The 21,371-nt window shown below is 39.5% G+C and overlaps 4 protein-coding genes across 5 annotated transcripts; 3 read left to right on the top strand and 1 right to left on the bottom strand.

Moving 5' to 3' along the window:
• Positions 1–561: 561 nt before the first annotated feature.
• LOC142978363 (uncharacterized) lies at positions 562–1,195 on the bottom strand. Its single transcript, XM_076122783.1, has 2 exons — positions 1,109–1,195; positions 562–841 (listed from the first exon to the last, which is right to left on the bottom strand). The coding sequence occupies exons 1-2, from the start codon at positions 1,118–1,120 to the stop codon at positions 623–625; spliced, it is 231 nt and encodes a 76-aa protein (XP_075978898.1). The 5' UTR covers positions 1,121–1,195; the 3' UTR covers positions 562–622.
• A 1,291-nt stretch (positions 1,196–2,486) lies between these two features.
• On the top strand, positions 2,487–3,303 carry LOC142978362 (uncharacterized). The gene is made up of 2 exons (XM_076122782.1): positions 2,487–2,613; positions 3,010–3,303. The coding sequence occupies exons 1-2, from the start codon at positions 2,512–2,514 to the stop codon at positions 3,229–3,231; spliced, it is 324 nt and encodes a 107-aa protein (XP_075978897.1). The 5' UTR covers positions 2,487–2,511; the 3' UTR covers positions 3,232–3,303.
• A 4,400-nt stretch (positions 3,304–7,703) lies between these two features.
• Positions 7,704–12,588, top strand: LOC142978133 (uncharacterized). Its single transcript, XM_076122440.1, has 2 exons — positions 7,704–7,818; positions 8,735–12,588. The coding sequence occupies exons 1-2, from the start codon at positions 7,801–7,803 to the stop codon at positions 12,137–12,139; spliced, it is 3,423 nt and encodes a 1,140-aa protein (XP_075978555.1). The 5' UTR covers positions 7,704–7,800; the 3' UTR covers positions 12,140–12,588.
• A 3,311-nt stretch (positions 12,589–15,899) lies between these two features.
• On the top strand, positions 15,900–21,140 carry LOC142978132 (uncharacterized). Of its 2 annotated transcripts, XM_076122439.1 has the most exons (3): positions 15,900–16,008; positions 17,256–18,741; positions 18,802–21,140. In XM_076122439.1, exons 1-3 carry the CDS (start codon positions 15,991–15,993, stop codon positions 20,718–20,720), a joined length of 3,423 nt encoding a protein of 1,140 aa, XP_075978554.1. In that variant the 5' UTR covers positions 15,900–15,990; the 3' UTR covers positions 20,721–21,140. The 2 variants fall into 2 exon arrangements, with proteins under 2 accessions (XP_075978554.1, XP_075978553.1); XM_076122438.1 differs by having other exon boundaries at positions 17,256–21,140.
• Positions 21,141–21,371: the final 231 nt, after the last annotated feature.

Genomic DNA, 21,371 nt, shown 5'->3' with positions numbered 1-21,371 from the left:
GAAGAAGAAAATGTTTGTAAAATATTTTTCACTTTTTTGCCTATAACTTCTTTAATTGTCAATTTAGGGCAAAAAGCTATTAAACATATTCGTCGGCAAAATAATTTACTACAAATTATGCTTTTACAATTTTATTGTAAGACGCATAGTTTCCGAGATATAGCGAAAAAAGTGTTTCCACCCCCTTTTCCAAGATGGCGGCCGGGGGACAAGTGTGGCGACCCCACAAACTTCAAATTAAGCTTCTATTGACCCCCCCTACACATTCCATAAATAAAATTGCGTCCTCTAAGAAATGCAATATTCGGCCCTCAAATTGTAACATTTCAATGGACTAGTAATATTTCTTCACAAAATATTCAGTTATTAAAGATTTTCATATTATATTTAAGTTTATACGTCAAGTTTTGTTTGTATTTTTTGGATATCATATAGGCGTTGTTTACTTGATATATAATTATCGGATGGGAATGTATTTTCGTTTCCTCAGACAAAAGAAGCGGTTGTGTGTGGTCTATATAGTATTTAAAAGTACTAGAGTGTAAATTAAAAAAACATATGTACTGATGACTGTCACTATAATTTATTGATGCATATTTTTATTTCAGCAGTTATCCAGTTTTCAGCGCAGGTAGTAGGCGGAGTAGGGTGAGGCGTATGTGTAGGCGGAGTAGGCAGCGACGGGAGCGGTGTACGCGGAGTAGGCGAGGGGCGCGGTGTACGCGGCCGCCACCGGCGCGGTGTACGCCGCCGCCACTGGCGCCGTGTACGCGCTGTAGAATACTCCTGGCTTGGGTTTGGGCTCAGCAGCCACCAGCGCCAACATGCAAGCAACGAAGAACTGAAAAACAAACAAATAATGCCAAATAATTAAAATTGGAAACTGTACCTTTCAGAGAGGCGATTCCCTACTACTATCGACTTTTGATAACCAGCTAGCTATTGCAAAAAAATATCTGAAAACCTGATCAGCGCCCCTAGCGGTTGTCGTAGGAACTAATTGTTCAGAGCATTTTAAATGTCAAGTTTTTGTAACTGTTGTACCAACTGTAGGGAATCGTGCTATATATCGTTCTAGTTTTTTTATAGAAATGTAGGTTAAACTTACAAGTTTGAACATTTTGAATGATTGTTAACACTGAGCTGCTATTTAGCTGAATGATATCAAAAGTTCATCTGCAATGAATTTTATAGTAAATTCAGAAGGACAATTGGCTACGTATGTGAGGTTAATCGTGCATGCTTCTGCGCACTGAATAATGATGAGTTCGTCTCGAGTCTCGTCCGATAGTGTCAATGAAGAATGTATTGCTCAATGCTTTCTGTTTCATTTGTACTTTACGTTTTTAATTAATGTGTTACACGTGCATTAATTTGAGGACAAATGAATATAACAGATTGATAAAGTGATAATGGGTTAGTTTAGTTTAACGGAAGGTCGTTTTTTTGCGTTTCACCTTCTATTAACTCCGAAAGTACCTTATGGCTTTTGATTATGAGATTCCAGGTAATGTAAAATCAAACTCTTAAATTTCAAACTAGCGCATGATTGAATTTAATTTTCACGCGCTAGTTTAGAATTTAAAAGTCCGATTTGACATATGCTTGAATCTGTACCTCGATTCTCTACCACTATCGACTAGCTACCTAACCGGCTAGCTATTGAAATTTTGACATTTAGCATGTACTGCCAAAATGTTTCCTACGACGCCCGTCAGAGGCGCTGATCAGATTTTCATACAGAATTTCTCGATGACAGGTCGGTTGTCGGTAGTCGATAGCAGTAGAGAATTGAGCAACTGATTCAATCGAATTTAAATTTGATTCTGTCGTGAGTAAGCCCACTGGTTCGTAGTCGATCATGCCAATACTTAGCTTTTACTTTTTCTCAATTGGCCTGATGTCTTTTTAGGTGACAGGTTTACATCTTGGTAAAATCAAAGATTGTACTGACATTTTAATAAGTCCAATATGGGCCTTTTTAATTCTGGTAAATTTTGAAAGGGTAAAAGACAGGGCTACGTTTGAAACAAGTAGAGTTCGGACTAAATAATATTATTATTTCATTTATTTATTAGTATGGTTTTGAATATATATTTTTTTCTATTTTTTATTTTGTTTTTAAAACAAAATTTAAAAAAAAAAATTAAAAAAAAAAATCTTTTTTTAAAGACAACTCCCGCACTAAGAATTGCTCTTGTGTCGCGGGGACTTTTACAAACATACAAACAACGGACACAAAGCACAACCAGACCCGAAACAATTAATTGTGGATCGCACAAATAATTGCTCCGTGTGGGAATCGAACCCACGACCTCCCGTTGCAGTGGTATCAGCGTAGCGACCTAAACCATTACCATTTATATTACGAAATTGACCGAAATCGCTTAGAATGGTGTAAAAAGCCTGACATACAACACATTTCACTCTCAGTATCTGACCTACCAGTAGCTGCAAACTCATCGGTATTCGGCCCGCGCCGTCCCGTCGTGACCTACGCCTACATGTCCAATGTCCTTCATCAATCACTATAAAGATGCATTGTGCAGAGCCTTTGATATCATTCAGTCCAACAACTGTACACTGATAACACTATCCAAAATGTTCAAGATTGTAAGTAATTCTAAAAATTTCGGTTTTGGGAAAAGTACCTTTATTGATTTATTTAAACTTATTATACAAAATTTGTATAAAGGCTTAGTGCCAAAGGCATTTTCTGCCAGTCTACCTTGGGGTGGTGCAGAGATTAAATGAAGTAGGTGCTTAAATAATAAGAGAGGAAAATTAAGTTGAGAAAGAGGTTTACAAATAAATAACAACTTAATCTATCTTTCAATCTGTTTTTTTGGGCCAGGGATACAATAGAGCATTGAGAATTTGATCCTTAAGTTACGGGTTCTACTCACTGTCAGATGATTTTTTAGCCGTCGGTCATGAGCTAATTCCATTTTGATGAACTGTCAATTAAAGAATTTGAACCGTGTATTATTTACCTATTGTCGTTTTCAGTTCTTCGTCGCTTGCATGCTGGCTTTGGCGGTGGCCGAGCCCAAGCCCAACCCCGCGTTGTTGTACAGCGCGTACACGGCGCCAGTAGCGGCGGCGTACACCGCGCCGGTGGCGGCCGCGTACACCGCGCCCCTCGCCTACTCCGCGTACACCGCTCCCGTCGCTGCCTACTCCGCCTACCCATACGCCGCCCCCTACTCCGCTGCTTACCTTCTGAAATAAGCTCAACGATGTATATTGACTGGCAAAGCAATCATATAACGGACAAATAAATTTATTATTCTGTGATTCAAATGATTCTAATTATTTTTCAAACCCTTATCAACTTTTTAAAATCTATACACGGAATAATATAGCATATGCTTTGGGAATTTCGGAACAATATTTGATACATAAGTATATTTATTACAGACGTTTATAAAAGGAATTATCTATAGGGCAAGCTATAATAATAAATACAGTGAGCTTTTAGTGCGCTTCTTACAGACAACTACATCTCTTTTATTTCCTAATTTATTCTGAATTGAACCTATTAACCTCGATTAATTGAAATTATTGTTACTAAAAATTACTACTCTGTTAAACGAAACATTTACTTAAATTATATATAGATGGTGTGAAAATTAAACAATTGCGATAACGAAATAAATTATTAATATTAATTTACAATTTTTCATTACTGAACAGTTTCAGTTACTGCTAGGGAAATATCTAGAAATCTAGATATACATAATTTCGAGAGAAACAATTAAAAAAAGTTAATTACAAGATAACCTATAATTATAATATGTACAAGTAATGTTTTTAAATTGTTGAGTGCATAGCCTAGATTATCATAGCGCGATGAATATACTATAATGAATCTATTCTACACCTATTACAGATTTAAGCTCTCTCGACTTGTACTTTTAATAGGTATCGTAACCTTTAATTTTAAAAAGTACTTAGGACTTTTTGCAATCCATACTATCCATACTTATATCCATACTAATATTATAAATACGAAAGTAACTCTGTCTGTCTGTCTGTCTGCTACTCAATCACGCCAAAACTAATGAACCAATTTGCATGAAATTTGGTATGGAGATATTTTAATACCTGAGAAAAGACATAAGCTACTTTTTACCCCGGGAAAATGACGCATTTCCCGGGAAAATTCAGGTGGCGAACGAAGTCGCGAATAATCAATATAATAATGACATTTAATTAACAAAATTCCGTTGTCATGGCAACTGTTTTAATGGCGGATATGCCTTAGCGCGACTTCGTTATATTAGAGAGAATTTTAAGAATATTTTTCATGAAAAAAAAAAGCATATTTTATGTCATCACGCTACGACCAATAGGAGCAGAGTAACAGTAAAAAAGTGTTACAAAAACGTGGAAAATTCTGACCCATTCTCTCTTATGTGGCGCAAGCGAAGTTGCGCGGGTCAGCTAGTGTATTATATTTTGAATCTACTCTTTCTTATATCTGCTACTTCTCCTGATTGTATAAAATCTACTATGATCGATCATTCGACATTTTTACTAATTTCTTTGAATTTATTTTTTAGTTAAATAGTTTAAGACTTTCTTTTAGTGGGTGTATACGATATATTTTTTTCTATCGTTTCCATGCTCTTATGAAAACCAACCACCGTTATCTCTTCATACCTCAATCATATCAATTTAGCTTTTCATCATTTACCTTTTACCATATTTATAGATAAGTAATTTTTGCCCAAGGAAAAGTTCTGACGATATCCCACTCCTTCTATATAATCCTACATAACTTTATCTGACGATGAACAAGCATACACTACTAGATACTTCTAGAATAAAATTAAATGAAATTGAACATTGAGCACTTTTGATGGGTGTTTCTGTCGATTTCAGCATCCAGTCCAAGTTAATGACTGTCTTTCGTAACTGTTTTGCAATAGATGTTTTAGAAACGACCACCATATTTATGTACTTAAATAAAGTGGTTTAGGTCGCCACGCTACTACCATTGCTTCGGGGGATCGTGGGCTCGAATCCCACCGGGAACAATTATTTGTGTGATCCACAAATAATTGATTCGGGCCTGGTTGCACTTTGTGTCCGTTGTTTGTATGTTTGTAAAAGTCCCCGTGATACGAGAGCAATTCTTAGTGCCGGAGTTTTTTAAACCTAACTTAGTCACTTGTACCCAATGTTTTGAATGCCGAAAATATTTTGCCTTTGAATGCTTTGCGTTATTTTTAATCATCGAAATGTCAAATCGAAAGGTCGCAATAACATTAGGCCTTCTTTAGGTTTCGATGACAAACTCAATTTAGATGCATTCTACATTAAATAAGTCTCTCGCTTACAGAATACAACATCCAATTTAATTTTGGCGGATATCAAAAACGGTATTTTGATTTAACTGTAACATTCATATCATTTGTATTCATAGGGTTGTATAAATAAGAAATAACGTTTAAATGGCCAGAATATTAAATATTTATTTGTCCGTTATCATTCCTTAGCTGATCTTAATACATCGTTGAGCTTATTTCAGAAGGTAAGCAGCGGAGTAGGGAGCGGCGTATGTGTAGGCGGAGTAGGCAGCGACGGGAGCGGTGTACGCGGAGTAGGCGAGGGGCGCGGTGTACGCGGCCGCCACCGGCGCGGTGTACGCCGCCGCTACTGGCGCCGTGTACGCGCTGTACAACAACGCGGGGTTGGGCTTGGGCTCGGCCACCGCCAAAGCCACCATGCAAGCGACGAAGAACTATAAAAACAAAAAGTAATTATATCAGTACATGAATTAATCAATACGAACAGAACAAAATGTATGTGTATTTAACATGAAATACACATTTGCGAGAAATGTCCGGTTATTGTGAATGTGTTTTATTTCTACTCACCAGTTTGAACATTTTGGAGGGTTGTTGTCACTGAGTTACTGTCAACTGAATGATACCTACACTGTGTCTGTAGCGATCTTTATAGTAAGTAACGAAGGACAGTGCACGCAATGTGAGGATATAGCCCCAACGCAGTGCGCATTATGAATTACGATTAGTTTCCCACATACGTTTGAGAGAGAGTAAAAAAAACTTTATTTCCTTTACGAAAATAAAGGTATCAAAGTGAGGTAATAGTTAAACGTTTATTATATTGTAATTTTAAAGTACTGAATTACTGAATAGCGAGAAATGCATTCAATTTGCCCTGAAATTAAAGAAAATTCTGCAAATTATTTTGAAAAACGATGTAATGTATGTGACTGTGGATCACAAGGTTCCAGAAACTCGATTTCTGCATTCCGCATTTCTGCTGTCGAGTATTGAGAGTTTGAAATTAATAATATTTTCATAAATCGGTCTCTAGCAAGTAGGTAACCCATAGTTGGTAGTGGTTGAAAATCTCGCTACTGGTATAATTATATCTATTGGTATTCTTCACTCGAGTTAAAGCATTGGGGCAATGCAATCTGATTTATAATACCTACTTATATTAAAGGACAATGGGCAAAATGGGCCCACCTACAGTAATAATGACGTATATGTCGAAATAAAGGTTTGGGTTCATACAACTATTACAGAAAATCTCATGCCAAAATTCACTGTGTGGTTGGAGTTTTTCGATTTAGAAAATTTGATATTATTTAAAGGTTTTTTTTTTTCAGATAAGTTTAGTGATTGTAATTCATATACTTATGTGTTATGTATTAACAGGTAATCGGTAATATTTGTATGAGGTATCCATAAATCATCACTGATTGTGTGATTAAGGTTTTTTTAAGTAGTTACTCTGTACTTCTTAACCCATAATAAAAATCAAAATAATACTACATCTGGCTTGGGTCTATTAATAGGCCCTGGTCCGGAAGTGTCGTGACTGTATCCGACCTTTTAATAACCACATTGTATGGTTCTGTGGTAGGTTAGGAAAATTGATAGTTTTCTCTATGCACTTCTAAAGTATAGATGCCATTTTGGAGATTTTCGGCGCATTACGACCTGGCCAGCTTAAGAAAATCCGCAAAGACAAAAGTTTTAGATCATCATCTCACTCGCAAAACTATATCTAGCACGATTTGTCTACGACAATTGAACAGCTTGGAGACGATCTGCAAGTACCTAATGCAAATATTAGTATTCCAGCATTAGATTTTGTTGTTATATAAAAAGTTATTTTTTTCATTCAACTTATACAAAATTATAATGTAATAGATGATTCTGTAATAATTGGTTGACAAATTCCCAAAAAAAAAATGGTTAACTAAATCAAAAACTTATATTTCTTACTTAAAAAGAATACATTTTTTTATATCAAATAACTCCATCCACACAGCGAATTCTGATATGTGCTTTTCTGATAATGGTTTCATGTAAATAGACCTTTAATTTGATATATTATTATAACACGTTATTGGAATTGGGCCCACGGTTCATACATTTCTGCCCATCATCCTTTCCTTTTGGGATAAACTTGACCTGAGTATAACAATACTATAATATAAAATTACATTCAGAATTAAGCTATGTTCTTCTATCTAACTCCCTGGCCGTCTTTCAAGCCTTGCCGGAACGACTGGTGCCATGAGAAATATCTACTAATTGACTTTTTAACTTGTACATGTTTCAATAATCATCTCTTATCATTTTCAACTATGAAATTGTAATTCGATCAGGAGACTGGAACGAATAGGTACCCATATAAATGAAACGATCAAATTACAATTAGGCACTTAAATCAGTTTCAACTTAATTTGTCGTTACTGATTGTCATAAATAACTGGAATCGGTACATTCATAATTACAAATCAAAATAGTGATGAAATTATGCATTCCGGTAAGTCCTTAATTAATTAATATATGTTATTTTATGCTTTTTCTTCGTATTTTTAAATAATTTATAATTTTATGCCAACGATATAATGCTGACAAGTTTGTTTGTTTGTGTATTTCTGAACAGCTAGTTTGAATTGAAGAATTAATGTTCTATTAAGTGGTCCATTTAATGTGTGGGGTTATATTTATTATGTTTGGGGTTTAAAATTTTAGTTGAATATTCCTAAGTGGTCCAGAGTTCGGTAATGCGCCTATTATATTTTAATATGAATAGAGTAAAAAAATACGAGTGAAAAATATTACAAAATGTTTTTTTTTATATCAAATGAGAGTTGTCATTAAGGAAAGGTAGATTTTTTTTAAATTCACAAAGAACATAACTTTTTAGAAATAATATCAGGAAAATATTTAATGTGTCGTAGATCAAAATTGCATATTTTTTATTAAATTTAAATTTTAAGATGAACTTTCATGATTTAGTCGGGCTATGTTGTAAATAAAATAAAAAAAATATCTCAATCTTTTACAAGTAGGTAACTTAAAAATTGTTTAAAGTTATGCAGAGTTGATTTCTTATATTGTGGACTATTTTTCCATTTTAAAACATTAAACAGATATTTTCAAAATTAACTAATATAGTTTTACGAAATGGTCACTATAGACAATTTGTGTCTAAATACTTAAATAAACAAAATTATTTTTATGTCTCTGCCACTGGGAAATAAACTAATTTGTCGAAGTGCGGCATCTAGTCAAATGTTTAGGGCACGCAGTGGGTACCTACAGGTATTTGCTGGAAATCATATCGATGATAGCAAGTATGGTGAAATAAGGCCTACATATCATCATATTAAGATAATATTGGATAGTGTTATCTTATACCTATTATATTTATTTTAATCAATATTTCTTTTCAGGTTACCATATTTGTAGCGTTTGCGGCTTTAGTAGACTCCGCACCCCAATACGTGGCTTCAATTGGGAACTCACATAACAATAACTATGATTGGCAAAACCAAGATCATTATCAAAATGGGCGACGGGCTAACGTAGGCGATGCGGTCGCTCACCCAGTCAACAGTCAGCGAAGACAATTGCACTATTATGAACATGATAACATACAAGATGAAATAAACCGTCAACTAAGCCATGCTTACGAAGGACTTCATAGAAGACATGACAATGTTGAAGGGGTTCAAGCCGATGTCAAGGTTGAGTCCTCTGTAAATAGAGATGTGGCTGACGAACCTTACAGTAGTGGAGTGCATAGTGCAATTGAACGTGATCTTGTTGGAAGCATCGTTGGTCGTGGTGGTGGAGGCGGTGGTGGTGGTGGCGGCGGCGGCGGTGGTGGCGGTGGTGGTTTTCGAGGCAATTTTGGCTATAACGGAAATAACGGCAATGGTGGTGGTGGATGGAATTACGGTGGAGGTGGTGGTGGTTTTCGAGGCAATTTTGGCAATAACGGAAATAACGGCAATGGTGGTGGAGGGTATTACGGTGGAGGTGGTGGTGGTGGCAATAATGGCAATGGTGGAAATGGCGGTAATGGCGGTGGAGGTGGTGGCGGCAATGGCGGGAATGGCGGTGGAGGTGGGGGCGGCAATGGCGGGAATGGCGGTGGAGGTGGTGGCGGCAATGGCAATAATGGCAATAATGGTAATGGTGGAAATGGTGGGAATGGCGGTGGAGGTGGTGGCGGCGGTGGCAACAATGGCAATGGTGGAAATGGCAATAATGGCAATAATGGCAATGGCGGCGGTGGTGGCAAAGGAAATCTTGGTGTAGGAATCAAAAGTGGAGGTGGTGGAGGAGGTGGTGGCGGTGGTGGCGGCGGTGGCGGCGGTGGTGGCAAAAATCTTGGTGTAGGAGTCAAAGATGGAGGTGGTGGAGGAGGTGGCGGCGGTGGTGGCGGCGGTGGCGGCGGTGGTGGCAAAAATCTTGGTGTAGGAATCAAAGGTGGAGGTGGTGGAGGAGGTGGCGGTGGTGGTGGCGGCGGTGGCGGCGGTGGTGGCAAAAATCTTGGTGTAGGATTCAAAGATGGAGGTGGTGGAGGAGGTGGCGGCGGTGGTGGCGGCGGTGGCGGCGGTGGTGGCAAAAATCTTGGTGTAGGATTCAAAGATGGAGGTGGTGGAGGAGGTGGCGGCGGTGGAGGTAAAAATCTTGGTGTAGGATTCAAAGATGGAGGTGGTGGAGGAGGTGGCGGCGGTGGTGGCGGCGGTGGCGGCGGTGGTGGCAAAAATCTTGGTGTAGGAGTCAAAGGTGGAGGTGGTGGAGGAGGCGGCGGCGGTGGTGGCGGCGGTGGCGGCGGTGGTGGCAAAAATCTTGGTGTAGGAATCATAAGTGGAGGTGGTGGAAGTTTGTATGGTGCAAGTGGCATCATCGGAGGAGGAGGTGGAGGTATTATAGGCGGGGGAGGTGGTGGTGGTGGAGGTATTTTTGGAGGAGGAGGCGGTGGAGGTATAATTGAAGGAGGTGACGGAAGCTTTTATGGTGGAGGTGGTGGAGGTATTTTTGGAGGAGGTGGAGGTGGAGGCGGCGGGGTAAATGGCGGTGGTGGAGGTAGCAATGGCGGTGGAGGCGGCTGGGGAAATGGCGGTGGTGGAGGTGGCTGGGGAAATGGCGGTGGAGGCGGCGGGGTAAATGGCGGTGGTGGAGGTAGCAATGGCGGTGGAGGCGGCGGGGTAAATGGCGGTGGTGGAGGTAGCAATGGAGGTGGAGGCGGCTGGGGAAATGGCGGTGGTGGAGGTGGCTGGGGAAATGGCGGTGGAGGCGGCGGGGTAAATGGCGGTGGTGGAGGTAGCAATGGAGGTGGAGGCGGCTGGGGAAATGGCGGTGGTGGAGGTAGCAATGGAGGTGGAGGCGGTGGAGGTATTTTTGGAGGAGGCGGAGGTATGTTGGGAGGAGGCGGAGGTGGAAGTCACATTAGTGGCAATAACAATAATGGTGACAATGGTGGCAACAATGGCGGAGGCAATAACGGTGGAAACAATGGTGGCAATAACGGTGGAAACAATAGTAACAATGGTGGTAATAACTGTTGGAACAACGGCGGTAACAACTGTGGCAACAACGGTGGCAATAATGGTGGAAATAATGGTGGCAACAATAACAATTGTGGGAACAACGGCGGTAACAACTGTGGCAACAACGGTGGCAATAATGGTGGTAATAATGGCGGCAACAGTAATGGCAACAATAACAATTGTGGGAACAACGGCGGTAACAACTGTGGCAACAACGGTGGCAATAATGGTGGTAATAATGGCGGCAACAGTAATGGCAACAGTAATGGCAACAATAACAATTGTGGGAACAACGGCGGTAACAACTGTGGGAACAACGGTGGCAATAATGGTGGTAATAATGGCGGCAACAGTAATGGCAACAATAACAATTGTGGGAACAACGGCGGTAACAACTGTGGCAACAACGGAGGCAATAATGGTGGCAACAATAATGGCAACAATAACAATTGTGGAAACAACGGCGGTAACAACTGTGGCAACAACGGTGGCAATAATGGTAGTAATAATGGTGGCAACAATAACAATTGTGGGAACAACGGCGGTAACAACTGTGGCAACAATGGTGGAGGCAATAACGGTAATAACAATGGTGGAGGCAATAACGGTGGCAACAACTGTGGTAACAATGGTCATAATTGCAACAGTTGCGGTAATTGTGTATGCAATGGATGCAATAATGGTGGAAATGATTGTTGGAATAATGGATGTAATGGAGGTAACGGAGGAAATAATGGAGGAAATGGTGGTAATAATGGAGGCAATAACGGCTGGAATAATGGAGGTAATAGTGGAAATAGTGGTTGGAATAACTTGTGGAACAACGAATGGAATAGTGCTTGGAATGATGCCTGGAACAACGGATGGAATAATGATGGAACCAGTGCTGCAGATAACATTGTTGAAGGGGGCTGTAGTCAATGGGAAGGTAATGGAGGTACTCAAGGGGAAGCCAATGGAAATGTTGGATGTAATGTTGCTATTGGTGGCCACAGTCACGATGACTTGAATGATGATGACGAAGAAACCAGCAATCAGTCTGAGGTCGACATTGAAAATCAACTCAACAACATCAGATGGCATAGCCAACAAGTCAGCCGAGGTGGCATAAGCAACAGCAATGAACCTGATAGTCAAGCTGATGTTGCTTCAAATATTGCCGGGGATAATGTTGGTCTTGGATCCAGTATTGGTGCGGGCAACCAAGCTAGCGTTAGAGATACCCGTGAAGTCGGTCGAGTAAATAAACAAAGCCCAAATGTAAGGCGAGGAGAAGACGTAGAAGTCCAGGAGTAAATACGTGTCAGTGCCAGATTCAAAATTAGTTTTCATCTGTCATACTTCATATTACAGTTATTTCTTTAAAGGTACATTTTATTTATTCTTCTCATTGAGTTATTTCTGAATCTTTTGACATTGTTACAGTATTCACCTAATGAATCTTAATCTTACGTAGGTACATTTATTTATGTATGTATAAATAGTTTTAATGAACGAAACTCTAGTTGTCTAGCGTTTGAATTTGTCTAACAAAATCTATGCACTTATGTAGTATGTATGTATATGTAACTATGAGTAATGACGACATAGGTTTTTATGTATACTTACTTAAGTTACAACTGTGTAAGAAAAATCTATATGTAACCATGTTTTGTAATTGACGACATTCTTTCTAATCTTATATGTACCTAATTTTTATTATTTTCGGTAAAAATTATCAAATATATTATCTTCCTTTACATAAAGCTGTGGTTTTATTATAATCCTTGTCAAATAGTTAATTCAATGATTGGGAACATTCAGTGATATAGCAAAAGATGATCATAATGTTTGTTTCCTACTTGCAATATGGACAAAGCGATATTAGTATAAAATCGCAATGGTTCGATATATGGATTTGTCATATTATCATGCGTATGATAACATGAAGAAATCGGTTGTGTCTAGCCCAACGGTACTAAGCCAAATAAATAATTTTCTAAAGTTTAGCCTTACCGAGACGAGGTAGTAAGTGTAAATACATTAGGCGAGATCGCTGAAAATTCTCTCTCCTCTGTTGGGCTATTTTGCACCTCAGTCATGAGCTATTGGACAGTATTGGATGCTACGCTGTACATTGTTTTTAATTTAAATAATGGTAATACGACAAATCAAGTTGACAAGTAGTAACATAATCCATACTAATATTATAAATGCGAAAGTAACTCTGTCTGTCTGTCTGTCTGTCTGCCTGTCTGCTACTCAATCACGCCTAAACTACTGAAACAATTTGCATGAAATTTGGTATGGAGATATTTTGATACCCGAGAAAGGACATAGGCTACTTTTTACCCCGGGAATATGACGCATTTCCATGGGAAATTTCAGGTGGCGGACGAAGTCGCGAATAGTCAATGTTATAATGACATTTAATTAACAAAATTCCGTTGTCATGGCAACTGTTTTAATGACGGATATGCTTTAGTGCGACTTCGTTATAATAATATTAAGGTGCAGCGCAGACGACAGACTATCCGTGACGCACTTTTTAGCCTGTGAAAATAGAACTTATGCCATTATATGCAGTAACGCACACAACGCGCAAAAAGTCCGGCGCGTTACTACATATCATTGCGTAAGTTCTATTTTCACAGACTAAAAAGTGCGTCAAGGAAAGTCTGTCGTCTGCGTTGCACCTTAGAGATATAAATAATTTTGAAAATATTTTCGTGAAAAAAAAGCATATTTTGTTGTTAAGGAATAATTAAGCTTTGTATTACTAAAAAAATCTTGAAATAATTCAGTAGTTTCAGAGAAAACCCCACAAACGTATTATACAAAGTTTTTGGTAACTTAAATGCAACATTCTTTTAATAGAGCTGTGTTAAACAACTGTCAGACATGTCATTCCTCAAGATTGTTTCTTTCAAACTACCTTCACACAAGAACTACTGAAAATCTTTGATGGAATTTGGTAGACAGATCCTACTTATATTATAAATGCGAAAGTTTGTGAGTATGTACATATGTATGTATGTATGTATGTATGGATGTTCGTTACTCTTTCACGCAAATACTACCTACTCAATAGATAACGATGAAATTTGGTATATAGGTAGCTGAAGACCTAGAATAACACATAGGCTTTTTACCCTGGAGTTCCTGAAGGATCAGGATTTACACGCGGGCGGCCTCTAGTGTAATATAATCTTTCTATACTAGGAGTATGTATTACTCAGTTGTCGACTGATATACACAATACAAGTACTAAGCGTAACCTATCTAATAAATGAATTATATTCATCAGTGGTGCTGTAAACAGAATATTGTTTTTGTAAGTTTAAGTTTTAAAGTTTTAAATACACACGCTTTGCACAGCCTCTTATAAAGGGTATATCTACATATGTCGTAGTATCACTGCTATCGTGGGAATGACATGTACTATCATGATATTTTATCGTATACTAGCTGACCCGCGCAACTTCGCTTGCGTCACGTCATGAGAGAGAATGGGTCAAAATGTTTCCCGTTTTTGTAACATTTTTCACTGGTACTCTGTTCTTATTGGTAGTAGCGTGATAATATATAGCCTATAGCCTTCCTCGATAAATGGGCTATCTAACACAAATCGGATCAGTAGTTCCTGAGATTAGCGCGTTCAAACAAACAAACAAACTCTTCAGCTTTATAATATTAGTATAGATTCATGAATTAATAAATGCTAATTACTCGACAGATCATGTTTGTGCTACTCTTAACTATTGCGGTACATGAGAGAGGTAGCAATATTATTGTTTGTAGTTAAATAAAGGAAAATAAATACACTTTTAATGACCAGAGTTACAGATGGCTTTATTTGTCAATTATTCGTTATATCGTTCTTGTAGGTAGGTTTTCATTTCAGAAGGTAAGCAGCGGAGTAGGGCGCGGCGTATGGGTAGGCGGAGTAGGCAGCGACGGGAGCGGTGTACGCGGAGTAGGCGAGGGGCGCGGTGTACGCGGCCGCCACCGGCGCGGTGTACGCCGCCGCTACTGGCGCCGTGTACGCGCTGTACAACAACGCGGGGTTGGGCTTGGGCTCGGCCACCGCCAAAGCCACCATGCAAGCGACGAAGAACTATAAAAACAAAAAATAATTATATCAGTACATGAATTAATCAATACGAACAGAACAAAAATTTATGTGTATCTAGCATGAAATACACATTTGCGAGAAATGTCCGGTCATTGTGAATGTGTTTTATTTCTACTCACCAGTTTGAACATTTTGGAGGGTTGTTGTCACTGAGTTACTGTCAACTGATTGATACCTACACTGTGTTTGTAGCGATCTTTATAGTAAGTAATGAAGGACAGTGCACGCAATGTGAGAATATAGCCCCAACGCAGTGCGCATTATGAATTACGATTAGTCTCCCACATACGTTTTAAGAGATTGTAAAAAAAAAACTTTATTTGTTTTACGAAATTAATGGTATCAAAGTGAGGTAATTGTTGAACGTTTGTTTTACGTTTATAAATTGAATTACATTTTAATTTTAAAGTACAAAAAATAATTATATACCCTGATATCAAACAAAATGTTGCAAATTATAATGAAAAACTATGTACATGACTGACAATCATGAGGTTCTAGAAACACGATTTTCTGCAGTCAGTACCGTCGAGTATTGAGTTTAATAAAATATATTTAGCAATTAGTCCCTTCGTACCCACTAGGGGGTTGTCGACTGTTGGTACTGATTGAAAATCGCGCTACTGGTATATTATATCTATTGGTATTCTTCACTCGAGTTAAAGCGTTGGAGCAATGCAATCTGATTTATAATAATAATATTAAATTTCCTTTTGGGATAAGCTTTACACTCAGAATTAAGCTACGTTGTCTAACTCACTGGCCGTCTTTCAAGCCTTGCCGGACCGATTGGTGCAATGAGAAACATATCTCCTAATTGACTTTTTAACTTGTACATGTTTCAATAATCATCTCTTATCATTTTCAACTATGAAATTGTAATTCGATCAGGAGACTGGAACGAATAGGTACCCATATAAATGAAACGATCAAATTACAATTGGGCATTTAAATCAGTTTCAACTAAATTTGTCGTTACTGATTGTCATATATCTGGAAATCAATACATTCATAATTACAAATCAAAATAGTGATGAAATTATGTATTTCGGTAAGTCCCTTATTTACTATTGTGTGTTATTTTATGTTTTTTTCCTCGTATCATTAAATCATTAATACTTTTATTGCAACGATATAGTGCTGACAAGTTAGTTTGTTTATTTCTTTAAATGTCTGAAACAATTAGTTCGAAGAGAAGAATTATTTTTGTATTGAGTAATCCATTTATTGTGCGGGGTTAGATTTATTATGTTAAGAGTTTCGATTCTTTTATTCATTTAAGTCCAGAGTTCGGTGACGCGAGTAGTATATTTTATGTGTATAGACTTAAAAACACTTAACGTGTGGGAAAGTAACGATAACAACACGTTTTTTTATTTCAAATTAAAGTTGACATTAATAGGAAAGGTAGTATTTTTTTAATCCACAAAGAACATAACTTAAAGTTAGAAATAATATCAGGAAAATATTTAATGTGTCGAAGTAGATTAAAATTGCATATTTTTTATTAAATTTAAATTTTAAGATGAAGTTGAATGATTTAGTCGGGTTATGTTGTAAATATTTAAATAACATAAAAAAATATCTCAATCTTTTACAAGTAGGTAACTTAAAAATTGTATAAAGTTGTGCAGAGTTAATTTCTTATATTGTGGACTATTTTTCCATTTTAAAACATTAAACAGTTTCAAAATTAACTAACATAGTTTTACGAAATGGTCACTATAGACAATTTGTGTCCTAAATACTTAAATAAATTTAACCCATTACTGTCCCACTGCTGGGCAAGGATCTCCTCCTGTAATAAGAGAGGGATTAGGCCTTGAGTCCACCAGGCTGGCCAAGTGCGGGTTGGGGACTTTGCATGCTCTCAATAAATGTATTATACAAATTTTAGGCATGCAAGGTTTCCTCACGATGTTTTCCTTCACCCTTGGAGCATGTGACAATTATTTCTAATACACACATAAGTTCGAAAAGTCATTGGTGTGTTGCCTTGGGTTCGAACCTGCGACCCCTTGCGTGGGAGGTGTCAAATTATACCACTCTGCTATCAAATACTTAAATAAATAATAATTATTTTTATGTCTCTGCCACCGGGAAATAAACTAATTTGTCAAAGTGCGGTACCTAGTCAAATGTTTAGGGCACGCAGTAGGTACCTACAGGTATTTGCTGGAAATCATACCGATGATAGCAAGTATGGTGAAATAAGGCCTACAATCTACATATTAAGATAATATTGGATAGTGTTATCTTATACCTATTATATTTATTTTAAACAATATTTCTTTTCAGGTTACCATATTTGTAGCGTTTGCGGCTTTAGTAGGCTCCGCACCCCAATACGTGGCTTCAATTGGGAACTCACATAACAATAACTATGATTGGCTAAACCAAGATCATTATCAAAATGGACGACGGGCTAACGTAGGCTATGCGGTCGCTCACCCAGTCAACAGTCGGCGAAGACAATTGCACAATTATGAACATGATAACATACAAGATGAAATAAACCGTCGACTAAGCCATGCTTACGAAGGACTTCATAGAAGACATGACAATGTTGAAGGGGTTCAAGCCGATGTCAAGGTTGAGTCCTCTGTAAACAGAGATGTGGCTGACGAACATTACAGTAGTGGAGTGCATAGTGCAATTGAACGTAATCTTGTTGGTCGTGGTGGCGGAGGCGGTGGTGGTGGTGGTGGCGGCGGCGGCGGTGGTGGTGGTGGTGGTGGTGGTGGTGGTTTTCGAGGCAATTTTGGCAATTACGGAAATAATGGCAATGGCGGTAATGGCGGGAATAACGGTGGAGGTGGTGGCGGCAATGGCAATAATGGCAATAATGGCAATGGTGGAAATGGTGGGAATGGCGGTGGAGGTGGTGGCGGCGGTGGCAACAATGGTAATGGTGGAAATGGCGGGAATGGCAATGGTGGAAATGGCGGGAATGGCGGTGGAGGTGGTGGCGGCAATGGCGGGAATGGCGGTGGAGGTGGTGGCGGCAATGGCAATAATGGCAATGGTGGAAATGGCGGTGGAGGTGGTGGCGGCGGTGGCAACAATGGCAATGGTGGAAATGGCGGGAATGGCAACAATGGCAATGGTGGAAATGGCGGGAATGGCAACAATGGCAATGGCGGAAATGGCGGGAACGGCGGTGGAGGTGGAGGTGGTGGCGGAAATGGCGGGAACGGCGAAAGTGGAGGTGGAAGTAACAACTATAATAAACCTAGAATCTTAGGAGGAATTAAGAATGAAATAGATAAAATATGGAGTGGTAGTGGAAGCTATAGTGGTGGAGGCGGTGGTGGAGGAGGTGGCGGCGGTGGTGGCGGCGGTGGCGGCAAAGGAAATCTTGGTGTAGGAATCATAAGTGGAGGTGGTGGAAGTTTGATTGGTGCAAGTGGTGGCGCCAGCGGCGTTCTTGATGTCGGGGCTGGTGCGGACCTCATCAGTGGAAGCCATGTTGGCGCAGGCATTATAAGTGAAGGCCATGTGGGCGGAGTCATTGGCGGTGGAGGTATTATTGGAGGTGGCGGCGTTATTGGCGGTGGTGGCGGAGGCGGTGGCATCTTTGGAGGTGGTGGTGGGGGCATAATTGGTGGTGAAGGCCCAATTAGTGGTGGGGGTGTAATTGGCGGTGGAGGCCATATAGTTGGTGGGGGTATTATTGGAGGAGGTGGTGGTGGAGGTATCTTCGGAGGAGGTGGAGGCGGTGGAGGCATCATCGAAGGTAGAGGTATCATTGAAGCTGGAGGCATCATCGGAGGAGGAGGTGGAGGTATTATAGGCGGGGGAGGTGGTGGTGGTGGGGGTATTTTTGGAGGAGGAGGCGGTGGAGGTATAATTGAAGGAGGTAGCGGAAGCATTATTGGTGGAGGTGGTGGAGGAGCCGGTGGTATCATAGGAGGTGGAGGTCATATTGTTGGTGGTGGCCATATTGTTGGTGGGGGTATAATAGGTGGTGGAGGTCAAATTGGAGGTGGCGGTCAAATTGGTGGTGGGGGAATAATAGGTGGTGGAGGTCAAATTGGAGGTGGAGGCCATATTGGTGGTGGGGGTATTATCGGTGGTGGAGGTCAAATTGGAGGTGGCGGTCAAATTGGTGGTGGGGGTATAATAGGTGGTGGAGGTCAAATTGGAGGTGGCGGTCAAATTGGTGGTGGGGGTATAATTGGTGGTGGAGGCATCATCGGAGGAGGTGGAGGTGGTGGAGGCATCATCGGAGGAGGTGGAGGTGGTGGAGGCATCATCGGAGGAGGTGGAGGTGGTGGAGGCATCATTGAAGGTGGAGGGATCATCGGAGGTGGTGGAGGCATCATCGGCGGTGGAGGCATCATCGGCGGTGAAGGTGGAAGCATCATCGGAGGAGGAGGCGGTGGAGGTATAATTGAAGTAGATGGTGGAAGCGTTATTGTTGGAGGTGGTGGTGGTATTTTTGGAGAAGGCGGAGGTGGTGTTAGTGGCGGTGGCAACAGTGGCAATAACGGTGAAAACAATGGTGGCAATAGCGGTGGAAACAATGGTAGCAATGGTGGTAATAACGATGGTAATAACTGTTGGAACAACGGCGGTAGCAACTGTGGCAACAACGGTGGCAATAATGGTGGTAATAATGGTGGCAACAATAATGGCAATAATAATGGCAACAATAACGGCAACAATAATGGCAACAATAATGGCAACAATAATGGCAACAATAACAATTGTGGGAACAACGGCGGTAACAACTGTGGCAACAACGGTGGCAATAATGGTGGTAATAATGGTGGAAACAATAATGGCAATAATAATGGCAACAATAATGACAACAATAACAATTGTGGGAACAACGGCGGTAACAACTGTGGCAACAACGGTGGCAATAATGGTGGTAATAATGGTGGAAACAATAATGGCAATAATAATGGCAACAATAATGGCAACAATAACAATTGTGGGAACAACGGCGGTAACAACTGTGGAAACAACGGTGGCAATAATGATGGTAATAATGGTGGCAACAATAATGGCAACAACAACAATTGTGGAAACAACGGCGGTAACAACTGTGGCAACAACGGTGGCAATAATGGTGGTAATAATGGTGGCAACAATAATGGCAACAATAACAATAGTGGAAACAACGGCGGTAACAACTGTGGCAACAACGGTGGCAATAATGGTGGTAATAATGGTGGCAACAATAATGGCAACAATAACAATTGTGGAAATAACGGCGGTAACAACTGTGGGAACAACGGCGGTAACAACTGTGGGAACAATGGTGGAGGCAATAACGGTAATAACAATGGTGGAGGCAATAACGGTGGCAACAACTGTGGTAACAATGGTCATAATTGCAACAGTTGCGGTAATTGTGTATGCAATGGAGGCAATAATGGTGGAAATGGTGGTAGTAATGGTGGCAATAATTGCTGGAATAATGGATGTAATGTTGCTATTGGTGGCCACAGTTACGATGACTCGAATGATGATGACGAAGAAACCAGCAATCAGTCTGAGGTCGACATTGAAAATCAACTCAACAACATCAGGTGGCATAGCCAACAAGTCAGCCGAGGTGGCATAGGCAACAGCAATGTACCTGATAGTCAAGCTGATGTTGCTTCAAATATTGCCGGGGATAATGTTGGTCTTGGATCCAGTATTGGTGCGGGCAACCAAGCTAGCCTTAGAGAAGATATCCGTAAAGTTGGTCAAGTAAATAAACAAAGCCCAAATGTAAGGCAAGGAGAAGACGTAGAAGTCCAGGAGTAAATACGTTTCAGTGCCAGATTCAAAATTAGTTTTCGTCTGTCATACTTTATATTACTGTTATTTCTATATACATTTCATTTATTCTTCTCATTGGGTTTCTTATTATTATTGTTATAGTATTTACCTAATAATTTAAATATTAAGTAATATATGTATGTTTATAATGTATTCACTAATACTTTTTTGTAAATGAGACTCAAGCTTTCCTACGTTAGAACTTATCTAACAAAATCTATGAGCTTATGTGGTATGTATAATTACGAGTAATGACGACATAGGCTCTTATGTTTAAGTTACAACTGTGTAAAAAAGACACTCTGTATAACTTTTTTTTGTAATTGACGATATCCTATTCTAATACCTTCTTATTATTTTCGAAAAAATATTCAAATTCTTAATATATTATTCACTTTGCATAAAGCCGTGGTTTTATTATAATCCCTGCTATCTGCTCGTGACGTCAAATAACGAATTCAATGATTTTTACATTCAGTGATCAGTAGAAGATGAGTCATAATGTTTGGCTCCTACTTGCATTATGGACAAAGTCAGATTGATGTTAGTATAAAATCTCAATTGTTCGATATACATTCGGATTAGTCATATTATTATGCGCATGCCATGATAACATTAAGATATAGGCTGTGTCTT

The sequence above is a fragment of the Anticarsia gemmatalis genome, chromosome 14 (genome assembly GCF_050436995.1).
Source record: "Anticarsia gemmatalis isolate Benzon Research Colony breed Stoneville strain chromosome 14, ilAntGemm2 primary, whole genome shotgun sequence".
In the NCBI taxonomy this organism is placed as follows: Eukaryota; Metazoa; Arthropoda; class Insecta; order Lepidoptera; family Erebidae; genus Anticarsia; species Anticarsia gemmatalis.
Note: the sequence above shows the minus strand (reverse complement) of the source record. Positions and strands in the feature narration are given on the sequence as shown.